Here is a 15,290-nt window from a genome sequence, read left to right as displayed (position 1 = left end):
TCTTTCATTAGTGAAATAACCTCAAACTCTTTCAAGTGTAATCTATCAAGACATATGGAAGAACAGAAGGCAATTTTAAACAGGCTTGATAGAGAGTTGGCTAATTTATTTATTTTTTTTAATTGAAAGACACAAATAATCTTTTCAAAAGGTTGATGTGTATGGAAGAGTGAAAATCCTGGAGTAAAAATGCAATCTACCTCACAGACTTACAGAAAAGTGGGTATATATGTATTTGTTGCATGACATTTAAACCAAACTGCATGATCATGACATTTAATAGGACTTAAGAACAAACTCCACTCTATGGAAGTTTTTGATTACTATTGACTTCCACAGCCAAAATTTCCCTATCAGCATGTACAGCACGGGCAGCGAGTAAAATGAACACAAACACAAGGTTCATTAATAAAGTTAATGGGGGAATGTATACAACGTTCCCTCCAACCCCTGTTACCTCATGGTATATGTAACTGCAATTTAAAGCACAGTCAAATTATAGACATGAGCTTATGGAGCCTGTAGAAATTTAAACTGCTTAAACGTAGCATTCATTTTTCCACGTTACATGTTCTAAGGGCATTATTTGCTTTCTTAGCTACCTTGAAATCCTGATGACAAATATTGAGGTCACTTTCTTTTCCCTTCACTGGGCACTGAATTCGCCTGCTTACTGATGTTTGAAAAATTACTGTCAAGAAACAACACTGAGATATGACTGCTATTTTCTATTTCTTCATTATGCAAATACCTTGAAAATGGAAAATACTGTATGCGAGCTAAAAAAAAATGGACTTGGTGATCAAAACTGTGCTTTATAAGATAGGTTGTTGATGATCTAATGTAAATATTGATTTAAAAGAGGAGGCAATGTTTTCCTTGTATCTAGACACATCACTACTGTATCAGTTAGGAGCAGCCAATCCTTCCTATACATGCCTGCACAGCATGTTTTCTTCAACATAAAAGATATATGTTGTATTGTTACTGACTTCTTAACAGCTGTAGTAACATCCCATTACATTTGAGATGAGCTCCTTGTACAGGCTAAGTACAGGTAATGCCTACTCATAATTGCAGGCAAAATGTAATTGAATGCAGGTTCTTAAATGCTCATATATAGAATCATAGAATGTTTTGGGTTGCAAGAGACCCCTAGAGGTCATCTAGTCCAATCCCCCTGCAGTGAGCAGGGACACCACTAACTAAATCAGGTTGCTCAGAGCCCCGTCCAACCTGATCTTGAATGTTTCCAGGGATGGGGCCTCCACTACCTCTCTGGGCAACCTGTTCCAGTGGTTTACCACCCTCATTGTAAAAAATTTCTTCCTTATATCTAGTCCAAACCTACCCTGTTTCTCATAGGAGAGGTGCTCCAGCCCTCGGATCATTTTTGTAGCCCTCCTCTGGACCCGCTCCAACACTTCCATGTCCTTCTTGTGTTGAGGGCTCCAGAGCTGGACGCAGGACTCTAGGTGAGGTCTCACCAGAGCAGAGTAGAGGGGCAGAATCCCCTCCCTCGACCTGCTGGCCACGCTTCTCCCGATGCAGCCCAGAGTACGGTTGGCCTTCTGGGCTGCCAGCGCACATTGCTGGCTCATGTCCAGCTTTTCATCCACCAGCACCCCCAAGTCCCTCTCGGCAGGGCTGCTCTCGATCCTTTCTTCCCCCAGCCTGTACTGATACTGGGGGTTACCCCGACCCAGGTGCATGACTTTGCACTTGGCCTTGTTGAACCTCATGAGGTTCACACAGGCCCACCTCTCCAGCCTGTCCAGGTCTCTCTGGATGACATCCCATCCTTCTGGTGTGTCAACCACACCACTCTAAGCACAACAAGCATAAGGGCAATGTTTATCCATAAACACCATTTCACCATTTTATTGGATGGTTTCAAACAATAACAACAGCTATTTTGTAAAGCTTCTGTAAATTACTAAAACTCTAGGAAGAGAATTATGCAATGCTAAACCATCACCAAAAAACAATCACCCATCATCAAATACATGTTTGAAACTAAGTACCACATCAAAATAATAAAATAATGCTTACAGCAGTCTTCAAACAGCAGTGAGACCTCAGTCTCAACTGAATCAATGCTACTGCTTTGCCTCAGCTATTGCTTCTACCCCTACTATAGAGAGACCTTCTCCATTTTATTACAATTACTGAAAGAACTCTTACCTCTCCATCTCGTATTCTTTCATACCTGCTTTTACTGCCTTCATTACCTGTAAGAAACATATTAACATGGGACATTCATAGCAGGAGTGAATCTCATATTTATAAATTTATGACTTATGACTGAGGATCTCCAGAGGAACCTATATTACAAAAATATCATCTGTACTTCATTTAAATTTACATCAGTAGATGCATTTTAAAACTACATTAGAAATCAAACTCATTTTAATCTTTATAAATGCCTGCAGTCTCCAGCAATAAAGCAAGTTTAATTGCCAAACTACTATATCCTAATGAAGTGCAGCTCATCAAAATACCAATGCTTAATTCTGAAAGCTCTGGTGAACTCGGCAGCAGGTCCTTTTGTTTTACTTCTATGAAACACCAGCAAAGCAAAACTGTGAACTGGACTACACCACAAAGGGAGATTCTCTTTTATACTTTGCAACCTGAATCAACAGAAAACTACTAGAGATAACACTGTTTTACAATCCAGAAGTCTGATTTTTGTTCTCAGATTTGCTAAGAATGTGCACCAGTTTTATTCCCTTGCCTGTTTCTGTATTATAAATGTTCTAGGCAGCTGCTCTATGGAAGAAATTCTCTCAGATATGATAAGATTATTCAAGGATGATGAAGGACCAAGGAGAATGAATGCAAATGACTAACCCTAGTTTTGCAATTTTACAATATTCTCTTTAAGATATTTTTACACTTCACAGTTCAGAAATCTGAGGAACAAGAACAAAGACAATAGTTGAGTCAGTAACCTCATCAGCTGCCTTTACCCAAGCTCCCTCTGGTCATTGCTCAGAACTCATGGCATCTCTGCATCGCTGTATGGAGTACAGGACTGACACCCAAGTTAATTTTGTCATCAATACCAGTAGAGCAATATGACTCCACTGGCACAGTGCTAGGTCCAACCGGAGCAGCCTTGCTGAGAGCCTGGATTTGTCTTTGCCACTCTGCTACATCAACAGAAAAGCATCATGAAGCACTGTACTGGGGGACATAACCATCTCTAGGGAATCCTTGCACCATCTTCCACTGTGCACGGAAACACTCCTTCAGTCTGTAAGGATCTGGAGAGAGTAACTTGCTGGCTAAACTTTTTCAGCGCTTTACATGTTGATGTGGGCCAGAAGAATAATCTTCTTGATCTCTTCTTTCTTCATCACTATAAAGGTATTTGTGCATACAGGACAGACAGACTGCAAGCAGGTCACCTTCTGCTGAGGCTCCAGCTCTTATCCAAAACCACACTTGATTTCTCACACATCACAAATGCACCAGTGAGTTCAAGGACAATGCAAGGTATATTACTGGGCTGTAATAGGAGGGATATTATCCTCTTATTTCTATCCAGCCTTTCCATTATTTTATTACTAAGCAATTCAGGGTTGCTGGGAACATTTTCTGAGTACCACTGCTACACTAAGAGCAAAAATTATTAACAGTAAAGGATCCATTACCTCTTTATGAGCTTCACTGGAGATTTTATTGGTGTAGCGCAGAACTTCCAACTCCATGTCTGTCTTAATCACACGACTTAAAGAAAAGTAGAAGAGACATCACGTTAGGTTGCAACTTCACAGTTTAAGAATACAAAATAAAGAAACCTGAAAATAATATGCATCACCTATGGTAAAATTAGATCAAGTACACCTCAAGAGAGAAGAGCTATTACAGTATTCATGACAGCAAAGTTTTGTTGGCATTGATTCACTATTAGCAAAGCAATCTTACAGAGAAGTCGCAAGCATTTCAAGCATCAGCCTGCATTATTTTAATACTAATAAACAAGTGGCCCAACTGACATTTTTTCAGCTCATTCTATAAAACATTAGGAACAAAAGCAATGTATTTCTGCATTTGTCATGGCTCAAACACTACTTCAAACGGAACATTTCTACAAGCATACTTGATTTACTTTTTAAACACAATTTGAAACTAGTTTACATAATGAAATTCCCAGAGCTCCAGAATTTCTATTCAGCACAATCCCAACTCCCACCTATGTGCAATACCTCAAAAGGCAGGGGGGAGGGTGGTGTCAAGAAATGCTATTTGTTTGGTATTAAAAAAACGAAAACATGAAATTCAGAAATCACAGCAGCAGTAATTACAGCCACAATGTCCATTCTCTCTCACATGCAGCTGGAAGAAAAAACCCAAACCAAAAAAACTCCCCAAAAGCCCCATCCTGTTCTTCGTGCCTTATGAGATACTGAATTTGCGTCTATTTATGGGCCTTGATACTCTGTTCTGAACTCATCTCAAATATTCACCATTAAACTCTTATCTACTTACACTACTTTCTACCATGCATTTCAAATAAAAGCAGCTATTTAGTGTGACATGAACAGGGAAGTGGAGATAGTTCCATACCTTCTATTAAAAAAATCACCTACACTTTCCACTGCTACACATACTGATTTCCAAATATTTCTCATGCCCATCTCAAAAGCAGCTGTGAAGTACATACTTACTGTTTACAAAGAACAAAACTACATCTATTGAATTGCATGAAAATATTTAAATGGTATTTTCCAGCTCCACTCCAGCGCTTGCAACAGTTACAAAGTACCGTAACTATTATTTTTTGAAACTGCCACCAAGACACCTCTTTTTTATTATAACATGCTCCTACTCACACCACTGTAGAAAACTATTTACTGTATTACTGCTCCTGTAGTTTGTTTTAATGAGTCCAGAAACAGGTTTCTCAGCCATCAGTGCCTCTGATGTGTGATAAGAGCATTTCCCACAGACAGCAATTGCATCGCTATGCGGCACAGCCACTCCCCTTCAAATACAACTTTTCTGGCAAGAGTAAAGGTACCTCTGCAAAAATGCTGATACCAATCAAAATGCTCTTACAAACTGGAACACAGTAGAGGGGAATGGATTGACATTCTTAGTCAACTGGAATATGACACAAAATAATCATTACACACATTGAAAATGAGAAGTACAAGGCTTTAAAATGCACACCGAGGTGAAAAAACTACACTGGGATGGTATAATCTGCTCACCATGGGTGAGGAAACAAACTTCTGTTACTGCCTTTCAGCCAAGACATAAAGAACTGTAGCTCGAATATATTCACATTAGAATGAGGTAGCAAAGGCTTACAGATTTTTTTTTTTAATCCTACTCTTTGGAAGACTGCATGTGCTAGCAGGATAATTTAATACTTGTTTGATGTGCCTTTATATTACTTTCAATATACAGTACATATCTCTGATCTGCAAATGCCCGAAAAATAGGTTTTTCATAATTCAGTTGTCTAATCTCTATATTGGGATCCGCTAGTAATACAAGCTAGTGACTGCTCAATGGCAAGTGCAAACAGTATTAGAACCTGTTTTACTTGATTAGGTCATAAGGCTTCAGGGTCAAGGTATTTATTTTAGATCCTAACTTCTCAGGTATCTTTTTGCATATACAAATTCATGCTCAGCCTCAGACTTTTTATGCAATGCATCACCTTCATTTATACAAGGTCAAGCACTGAAATATTTTACAGAAAATGTTTAGTCATTCTGAGACCAACAAAAAACAATACTCAACGGTTAGTAGGGATGAGAGGGAGGATGTGCAATTGTGCAGAGAACACGATCAACTTCACCCTCCACTACATACCAAAAAGAAAAAGTCACCTGGCTCCTATGCAGTCTGCATTGATACTGTTGATGGAGCTCCCACCAGCATATTTGGGTAGCAGAAGGGCATGTATTTCACCTCCTTCTCACTGTTTTGATGGCATAAAAAGCAACACTTTTCCAAGCCAGGCCTAAAGTGTTGCTAGTCAAGCACTGTTGTTAGCACTGTAGGGCAATCTTGAGGGTGATGAGTGGTCCACAGTTCTCATGACGTTTTCCCCTCACTTCCAAGATAAGGCTAGGAAGAAAGTCCCACTTTTGTTCATTAATGTGGAATTCAACATTCTATTAAAAACAGCTCTTGGACAAGTTACACACTCTGCATACATTCATTAATATTTTAATGGGAACAAATAATTTCCAGGCTTCCGCTAATGCAATTGTAAAAATGTACAGATTCAGCATGTAATGCAGTTCTCAGATTAACAGTCAAGCTACACAATGCAATCAAGTTAAAATAGAAGCACAGGGCTCCTACTGTCAGGATTGACCCTATAACTTTTAGCTTCTTTTTTTTTTCGATTTTATCAATGTAAAAACATTTGTTCTTCCCCACTCTCTTCTTTTAAGTACACATTGTGCTTCTATTTGCACTTGCCATATGAGCAGGTGGTCTTTTCATGCATGTCAGTCATCCAACAGAAGAGAGAAGCTTTAATACAAACAAGTATAATTTCATTCCTAAAATTAAGTTTGGGCATTTTAAGTGGCTGGATACCAAATTTCATGCACAACCTATTTTCCATTAATCAAGTGGTCAGGAACACAAAGAATTCGAGGCAATTATGAGGCTGAAACATGTATAACTCAACTACATTTTCCTAAACCAGTGCTTTCCTCAAAGACACACAAATGTTTGCTTCTCATGCACGTTCACCATTCCTGATCACACTGACAGAAGTATTTATTCCCAGATGCTCAGTGTTTATCAGCTGTCTTGTTTTGTTGTTTTTAGTATGTGTATGCAACCTTAATGGCTGCTTTCTGTGACATGCATGGAAAACATCTGGGTATGTCCAATGCTCCTTGTCCTTCTGGAAACATGATGTTTACAAACCACCTAGTAAGTATAGATGCTGCCCACGTAGACAGACACCACAGTCCTACCTTGTGTTCACCCTTTTTCACCTCTGCTGTTACCTTTCCACATTTTATTTACAGAAATTTCTCTACCATAGTCGATATATTTATGTTCTTCTGCAAGCTTTCACATAAAAACTTGCTAACTCAATTAGCATCAAAGCCAGTAAACATAGTAATGCACGTATACAAAGGAGAAGCACTAGAGTGCAATTCTGTAAGACAGTTGCATGAACACCAAACACAGGAGTTCATCTTGAAACAGTTCAAAAAGATGTTAAGAGGTTTACAACATCAATAAAAAAACCTCTGAGAACAGAAAAAGCATGTGCCCAGCTTTAAGACATTAACACACAATCACTTTCCCCAAAGAAACAACTATAGCTTTCCATCAAAGTAATGCAAAATACAGAATATATGAAATCTTCCACATATAAACACCAAATCCCATTTTCATTGAGGTTACAGGAAAATACAGTATATACAGGCACAAAACGAGCCATACATTGCTAAATGTTTATCTGCTAGCACCACCACAATTATGGTAGACAGACATTAGTATACCAGTCTAAGGTCAAGTTCTTTTATGTTTTACCCTTAAGTTTCATAGCAAGTCAGAAAATCTTGAGATCTTGAAAAAGGAGGAGTAAGCAAGGGGAACAACAGATCCTTAATCACAAATGCTTTGCCCCTTGTCAGTATTGAGCCATTTTCTCTGCATTTTATTATAAGACTGTATAATACTAGAGTTGCCTTTTGTAGCTCACAGTTCTCCCCAGTTGGTTCAGAAAGCTCAGCCATTTCACCTCTTGCTGGCAGTTTTGACAGCATGGTATAGATCGGAGTTTTTCTGACAAGTATCATGTAAAGCAGAGTAGTTGAGAGCTTGCTGAATTTGAAATTATATGCATCCATGCAAGCATACAGTTCAAATTCAGCAATTTCCTACCCTAAAATATAACACCCCCCAAAATTAATCTTCCTAAGAGAAAAATACTTTTAATTCTAAAAATGTTACTGCTTTCCAAAGAAAGATTCTTGGGCAGTTACTTAACATTCCAAGGAGATTTCTACTTTAGGAAGTTTTAATACACATAGCCTGTCATTTACGCATTGATTTCACCAGATGCTTAAATCCTAACAATGGTCTTTAACATACTTCTGACTTAAAATGAAAGCACCAAACTTGATAAAATCTTTTAAAATACTTTTAAATGTAAATCTGAACTCTGACTGCTCTCAGAATTCCCTTTCCTTAAAAGCCAGGCAGAGGGAAGGTGCATACCAAGCCTCTCTCCGCCATGAGATTGCAGGGAGACAAAATCAGAATTCTGGACTGGCACGCACAATTCACAGAAGATTCTTTCTACACCAAAATGAACAGCTCCAAGTGCTGCTTTTCTACTGCCTCAATGCTCCACCTATCTCGGTACAACCCTAGGGCACAGACCTCATGTTTGTCCATCCTTGAGCTCCCTAAAGAAGATTTAATGCCCCATTAACCCAAACCACAGAGGAGAAAAGCTTATCAGATGACACCTTGGTAAGGTGGATTGAACCAGAATGAAAGCTAACTTGGGAGCAAGCTTGTAGCCCTAACCCAAAGCCTTCTGCAGCTAAAATTGTCATCTCTCTCCTTATAGTGCCGTTGTATCTACAGATCAAAGCTTGGAAGTTAGACCAGGCCCCTCTGAAGGTCCCCTTTCTTGCCCCTTGTCTTTCTCTGTTAAGATGGGCAAAACCAGAGAAGCACAAAACCAGCACTGTCAGGTTAAAGATGTAGCTCCCTCCTCTGCTCTTTTAAACAGTTCGTCCAGTCACTTAAAGAATCACCCTCTGGCTGCTGGGCACATGATAATTAAGCGTCAGAGGAAAGTTCCCAATGACTTAAGCAACACAAAACCCCATGCCCAACACCAAGTCAACCAACCAGAACACAGCAGCAGCCACCTCTGCAAGAAACTAAGACTTCATTAAGAACTTCTAACTTGAGTTACTCTTTCTATTATTTTTGTACACAATGTTACATGGCATCAGGGGTCTTGGAGCACGTGTGAACATTTCTAGATTTTCCCTATCAATATTGGCAATGACAGGAGCTTGACTAATCAAACACTAATAATATTTGTGAAAGAAAACAGGCTTTGCCAAGCTCCTCTTTACCAAGTTTTCCTAATTGTCTTTAATTTGTACATCCCCACAAGACAATTGCTGAACTTGTGTTCTGTCTATATCAGTCAGGACTCTGCACCTCAAAGGCTGACCAACTCTTAAATTCAAAAATCAATTCTATAGGATAACTTCTTTGCTTTGGAAAAGGAAGGGTCCAAATTCTAGAAGGACAGAAGAGGCAAGATTTAAGAACTCGTACCCTGAGCAATTGCCTGTGTTACAAAGCACTCGCATTCCCCCTTGCACTCATCAGCAGGATTTGCAAGCCATGAGTCCCACTACTATACATCTCCAGGTCCACCTGTGACTCAAGTGACACAAAAGTGTCTAAGCAAAGTTTACCCACTTCCCTTTTACAACTTTTTTAATGTCATGCCAAACAATGAAAAATGGTTGCAAAACCAGAAATGTCACCGATTAAAATTCTACCCGTCCTGAAATCGCATTATCAAAAAACATCTCCCCAGCTTCCAAGCTGGCAACTAGATGTAGCTGAAGACAGCAGAAGATTGTTCTCAGCATATGTGCTAATAATAAATATTAAAAAGAATAATATGTAGTATTATATAGTATGTAATATATTTATAATATGCAGTATAATACAATCAGCTACATCAGTGGTAGTCAGAGTGTACACTTTCCTGTTTGTATTTTAAGATTCTGATCTTATCTGTCTTAACTAAGGATTTGCTTCCTCATTTCTAGAGTAATACACTCAAAAAACTTAGATAAAAGCCTAATTCATTAACAAAAATCCACTACGTTGTTTCTTCAGTTAATTTCCTAAGTAGAAAACTAGAAAGCCCTAGTTAGGGAGCAATCCTGAGGACAAAGTCGGCAATGCTGACCAAAAGAAGAAAACTGATAAAATGCAGTAGCTTTGCAAGCTGCTAATGCACTGAGTCACATTCTCTAATTTTGTCTATTCTAGATAGGCTACAGCAGAATTCCCCTAGAATCACAAAGTATAGTTACTTGAATAACAATTGAACAAAATTAATGCTATTAAAATAAATCCTAGAGAAATAATAACACCTTATTAAATATTACCTGTTCAGACACAGTTTTCATCTCCCTTTGATTTTCATTGCTAGGATATGAATTATCCTCGGTTCTTTTCCTATTCATGCAAATTCACATTTACACAAATGTGACTAAACTCCAAACACATTCTATAAAAAAGTATATCTAGACACAAGGCTTAAGAAATGTTACATAAATTCATGACTTTTCAATGCTGTTACCTAGCCCTGTTTTTATTTTTGTACACTATTTCCACCCCACAACATGAAATCAGCTTAAAATTAAAACTTAAAGTAAACTAGGAGGCTCCTGCTGAGGGAATCTCTCTAAAGCAATGCTATAGAATATAAGCACGTTCAGCAGCACTCAAAGAGAAAGATTTTATGCTACTCACCATTCTGCAATTTCAGCATGAAGGATTTTGTTGTTCACATTAAATCTACAAAAAAACCCCCCAAAATACAAATGTTAAAAAATAGCCAAACACACAACAACAGGGACTGTATATTTCCTTTTTTGTTGTTGTTTTAAATATGTCTTCTCTGAGGATGTGAAAACCTGCAAAGGCAAATACTGTATTGGAATTCAGTATAGATCAGTATAGATCCCAGGGAGGAGAATGCGCACACTCGTCTTCACTATGCAGGTATTTCATTTTGAAATACATGAGAATAAATCAGATACATCATTTTAAGAATGTGCAGAAACTAGACTAACCATATGTTCAAGACATATTTAAAAAAACTTCTTTTGATGAAGATAAAATGTTAAGTTATCAATTCACAGCTATGAGTGTAGGTTGGACTAGACTGACCTCCAGAGGTCCCTTGCAACCAGAATTGTTCTGTGTTTTTAATTTTGCTCCTCAAATACCCTTCAATGAAATTAAACACAGTGAATTGCTAATTTCATCCTTTGTTTTACACCTTCTGATTTTTGTGTGCACAGAACATGGCATGTGATAAACAAGCTCGCTCAGAGGACTGTGAAAAGGAAAACAACCTCTCCTTGTCTTTTCTGATCTAGAGAAGAGGCAAAGCAAAAGCTTCCATCTCACCTTGGCCTCAAATACTTAACTATTTTCCTGTTTATTTTCTACATTAGCAATTCATGTATTCTTGGAACTATTTTGAGGCTCTCTAAACAATAACATTACAGTGGCCAATAGAGTAAGAAGCTGAGTAATTAAGTGGAACATAAATGGATTTTCAAGCATTGTTCGAAGGGTTTTTTGCTTACAATTTAAATGCCTAAGGAGTGTTCTGCATCAAAGATATTTTTGTCTGACTCAGGACTGTTGGCTCTTCAGTTAGGGCATTTAAGAGAATTAAAATGCTCCAAGGCTCTCAACAGATCTTCAGAAGAATGTCATAAGGCGACAATTCATTTTCCCACATTTTTGAAGGAAAAATTAAATCTATTCCAGGTTATTAACCATCCTTTATACCTCAGAAGGGTTGAACTAAAGCACAAATCCAATTAAAAAGAAGTATTTGGAAGTCACTTCTGATTGTACCAGGGTCTTCCTGCGTCCTCAGATAGCAGAAAAAAACCCCTATGCTTCTCTTTTTCAAGAACATATGCTCATAAACTTCTAAAATCCCAACAAGGTGAAGGTTAATAGCTTTGTGTTCCTACTCCAAGATAGGAACCAACAACTTATCGCAACATTCAACAAGGACAAGCTGCGTGGCATTCGGTATTATGGGTATTAATCAGAAACCACTGGAAAAGCAACAATACAAAAAGCCACAAGTCGTGGAATATTGCATCATTATAGAATAAAGCTGATACTGGAATCAAGAAAGTCTTGTAAAACCAGAGAAGAAGGGCACTTTTTCAATTTAATCATCATCATCCTAGCAACTATTACCTATATAGGCCAATGCAGACATAATTCTGGAATAGAAGAGCCAGTTAAACACAAATTTATACAGAAGAAAATATACAAATGATATAGTAAAATCAATCTATAAAATCTCTAAAATACCAGTATCTCCCTATTTGGCTGGTAAGCATACCAACTGACACCACCACAGAAAACCAAGGTGAAGAAGAATTAATCTGAAGCTGTAAGAACAGATCCAAAGACTTTCAATAATTGTCATCAGTAGGTCAGACAGAAAACAGATCAATGAAGACAAGTGTAGGAGACATTGAAGCACTGCAGAAAGCTCCAACACAGGCTCTATGCAAATAAGACAAGTATAAACTATGGTTATCATGAATTAACAAAAGAAAACAAAGGGCAAGGAAGGGCGGGTACAAAATGCAGCTGACTTAGACTCCGAAAATTGGCAGCTCTTCTGTCAAGAGCCTGACACACGCACTTTAGCCACAAGTACAGAAGAAACCAAGCCAAACAGTAAAACTATGAACCCCACAACAGAAGAATGCATCTCATCTGAACATCCATCTATTTTAAAAAAAAAAGGAAAAAAGAGGGGGGAGGAATTGGGGTAAATTGTCCATCTCCATAGGCTTACAATAGTTCAAATAACTCTTTTAGAAAAGAAATTTCAGCTGAAAGATATACCATCTCTGTTGCAGTCCCTGGTTTTTACCTATCGTGATCCAAAAGGCTCTGCTTGAACTGGCTTTGTGCTGCCAGAAATGCAAGTTTTACTCACTGGCTGGGACCACCTACTATGTGGCAGCTACTTAAAATTCCAGTTGCTGTCAATTGGGGAAGCTAATTAAACACATAGAAAGGCAGTGGGATTAAAGCAAGGGGGTGCTGGGGGCATGGAGAAGAGGCAGGCAGTCATCAGTGGAACAGCAGTTTTATCCCTCACCTGGAAGATGGACTTTCTGATATGATGTCAAGTATAAAACAAGACCTTATACCTCCAGGACAAAGCATCAATTCAGATTTGGAAGAGAATCCGATGTATTGTATGCAGCTTTTTCAAGGAAGCCAACAATTAAGGACTGAACTGTCTTAACTCTGCTTAGCTTGTGACAGCTGTGGGTCCTGTGCATGCGGCCACAAGGCCACCTGTTTACGATTGCTAGACTTTTAAAGCTAGTGACTGAAATTATGCTTCACTTTAGTTACCAACAAGGCAGATAACCAGTAACTTTTAGGATGTGGTTTGTTTAAGTAAGTTCAAGGGGAAGAGCTTGACATCACTAACAGGAGAACATAAAGAGTGTTCAAAACAAGTAATTAACATAATTTTTGCACAAAGTCCTACATAAAATAACCCTACCTTGTCCATCCACCTTTTTATCCTGCTAGACAATAAACAACTTACTCTTAAAAACCACGTACTGCCCTAACGTTAAGAGGATCATGTAGAGCAATCCAATTCTACATTTTCCTGCAATTTGCAAATTGACAATACTTAGATGATGAGATATGTGGACTTGAGGAAGAAAACAAATCGATATTTTGCTACAGTTGCAATCTGTAATGTATTAATGCTCCCATTTAATCAACACAGAACTAAGAAATACTACACTGAAAGGCATGTACAAATTGATTTCATACTCAGTTGTCCTTTAACATGCAAGACAATTTCATTAGTTTAAAAAAAAAAAAGCTAGAAATCTACACCTCCTATATAATAACACTGTATAATGAGACTTTTTTTGTCAGTTTAATGAATGCATTTTGTATGCATATGGTGATAAAAATCTAAAACATTCATACACAATGTTAGAATTTTCTATTCTTCTTCAACATGGAGCCTTTCCCCTAATGATTAACTTCACTACACAACAGGGAAGAAGCCATTTAGATGGTCTTCACTGGCCATGAGGCAAAACTGAAAAACTTTGAACATTAGGTACAATTGCTTAAACTGTTTATCACTTACATCAATCAATTTTGAGGATGAAAGAAAGCCCCCAACACAGCCAGCAAAGATTTATTCAACAGTGTTTTAAAGTATGAGGCACATTACTGTTTGTCCATACAGGTTCAAAATCCATTTTCTATACAGTGAATCACATCATCTCAAAGCATTTTTGCAAGTGCTACACAACTGCCACACGATTAGGTTTAAAAAAATCTTGCACATTTTCCAGTCCAAAAAATGGGTCCATGAATTAGAAGAAAAAAGAATCGAACTAGCCTTTATTAGCAGAATTAAACAGAATTATGTACTTCTAGAGAACAATGCATTAGAACTACTTTAGAAATCTGCCTTCTACACTTCACCATCTGAAGTAAGTGAGAGCAAGTAATTTCTGTAAGGTTCATAACAGCTGTAAAGAAAGCTGAGTCGAGGGGAGTTACCAGGAACAACATTAGTAAATGGTCCAGGTCTCCTAAGTCCCTCTCCCAGACTGCTCCCTCCACTGAACCACGGTACTACCCACCACTGAGCCAGGAGACTTCCCAAGTACAGCCATTCTCTATTTTTACAGATTGCAGCAATATACGAGCCTTTTTTAGTACAACATACTATTCTATATGAGAGCGCTATACGTAAACTAATGGAAACTATTATATGATTCACTATTATGGGCTCTATTACCAGCATAAAATCAAGTTTGATCATTGCTAGCAGGACAAAAATAACTTAGGGGTGATCTTCAGGGTGAGCATAGAAATAACCCATGACCACAGTAGTCATTTTGTCTCAAGTGACTATTTATTACAGTGGAAAAATTAATCAAATAGTTTAGGTAATTATGTTCCAGAAGGAGTTCAAAAGGTTCAAAAAGTAAGGCAGGAAAGCAACATTATTAGGGCAAGAAAAAGGCAGCTTCTGACAGGAGCAGATGAACAGCCTGCAAAGAGAGCAAGATTCAGCTTTTTCAGGAAATGACACATTATTTCTATTATCATCCATCACACACACAAAAAAAAAACAAACCAGAAAGACCCACCCCAAACCTGCACCAGGGCACAGTCAATCTAGGAGAAAAGAGACAAATGGGAGCAGAAAGAACACAAAAGGACCCTAGCAAGCAAATACATCCTGACCAGGTAGCCAGAAAATGGAAACAAACAAGAACCCAGGAACAAAATACAGCATCACAGCCAGGGCAGTGCCCGGCCAAGCGGAGGCAAGACAGGAGGGAGAGTGGTTTGAAGGAACACATTGCTTGGTACAAACTCCATGGTTTTAGTCCTCTCAGAAGAAATCAATACATCCATTTCTATAAAGGAAACACTTGATAGAGTAGCGGTGGAGAAGCAGGAAAGCAGGA

The 15,290-nt window shown here is 38.2% G+C and overlaps 1 protein-coding gene across 1 annotated transcript in view; it reads right to left on the bottom strand.

Moving 5' to 3' along the window:
- PEPD (peptidase D) overlaps window positions 1-15,290 on the bottom strand; it is a 159,495-nt gene that overhangs the window by 97,289 nt on the left and 46,916 nt on the right. The window contains exons 7-9 of the mRNA XM_035891534.1: window positions 10,522-10,566; window positions 3,660-3,735; window positions 2,185-2,231 (exon numbers count right to left, since the gene is read on the bottom strand). Coding sequence (XP_035747427.1) covers window positions 2,185-2,231; window positions 3,660-3,735; window positions 10,522-10,566 — 168 coding nt within the window. The remainder of the gene's footprint in view (window positions 1-2,184; window positions 2,232-3,659; window positions 3,736-10,521; window positions 10,567-15,290) is intronic.

This window comes from Egretta garzetta, unplaced genomic scaffold (assembly GCF_000687185.1).
Source record: "Egretta garzetta isolate BGI_Z169 unplaced genomic scaffold, ASM68718v1 scaffold23, whole genome shotgun sequence".
Classification (NCBI taxonomy): Eukaryota; Metazoa; Chordata; class Aves; order Pelecaniformes; family Ardeidae; genus Egretta; species Egretta garzetta.
The sequence above is the reverse complement of the archived record's forward strand: the minus strand, read 5'-3'. Positions and strand labels throughout refer to the sequence as shown.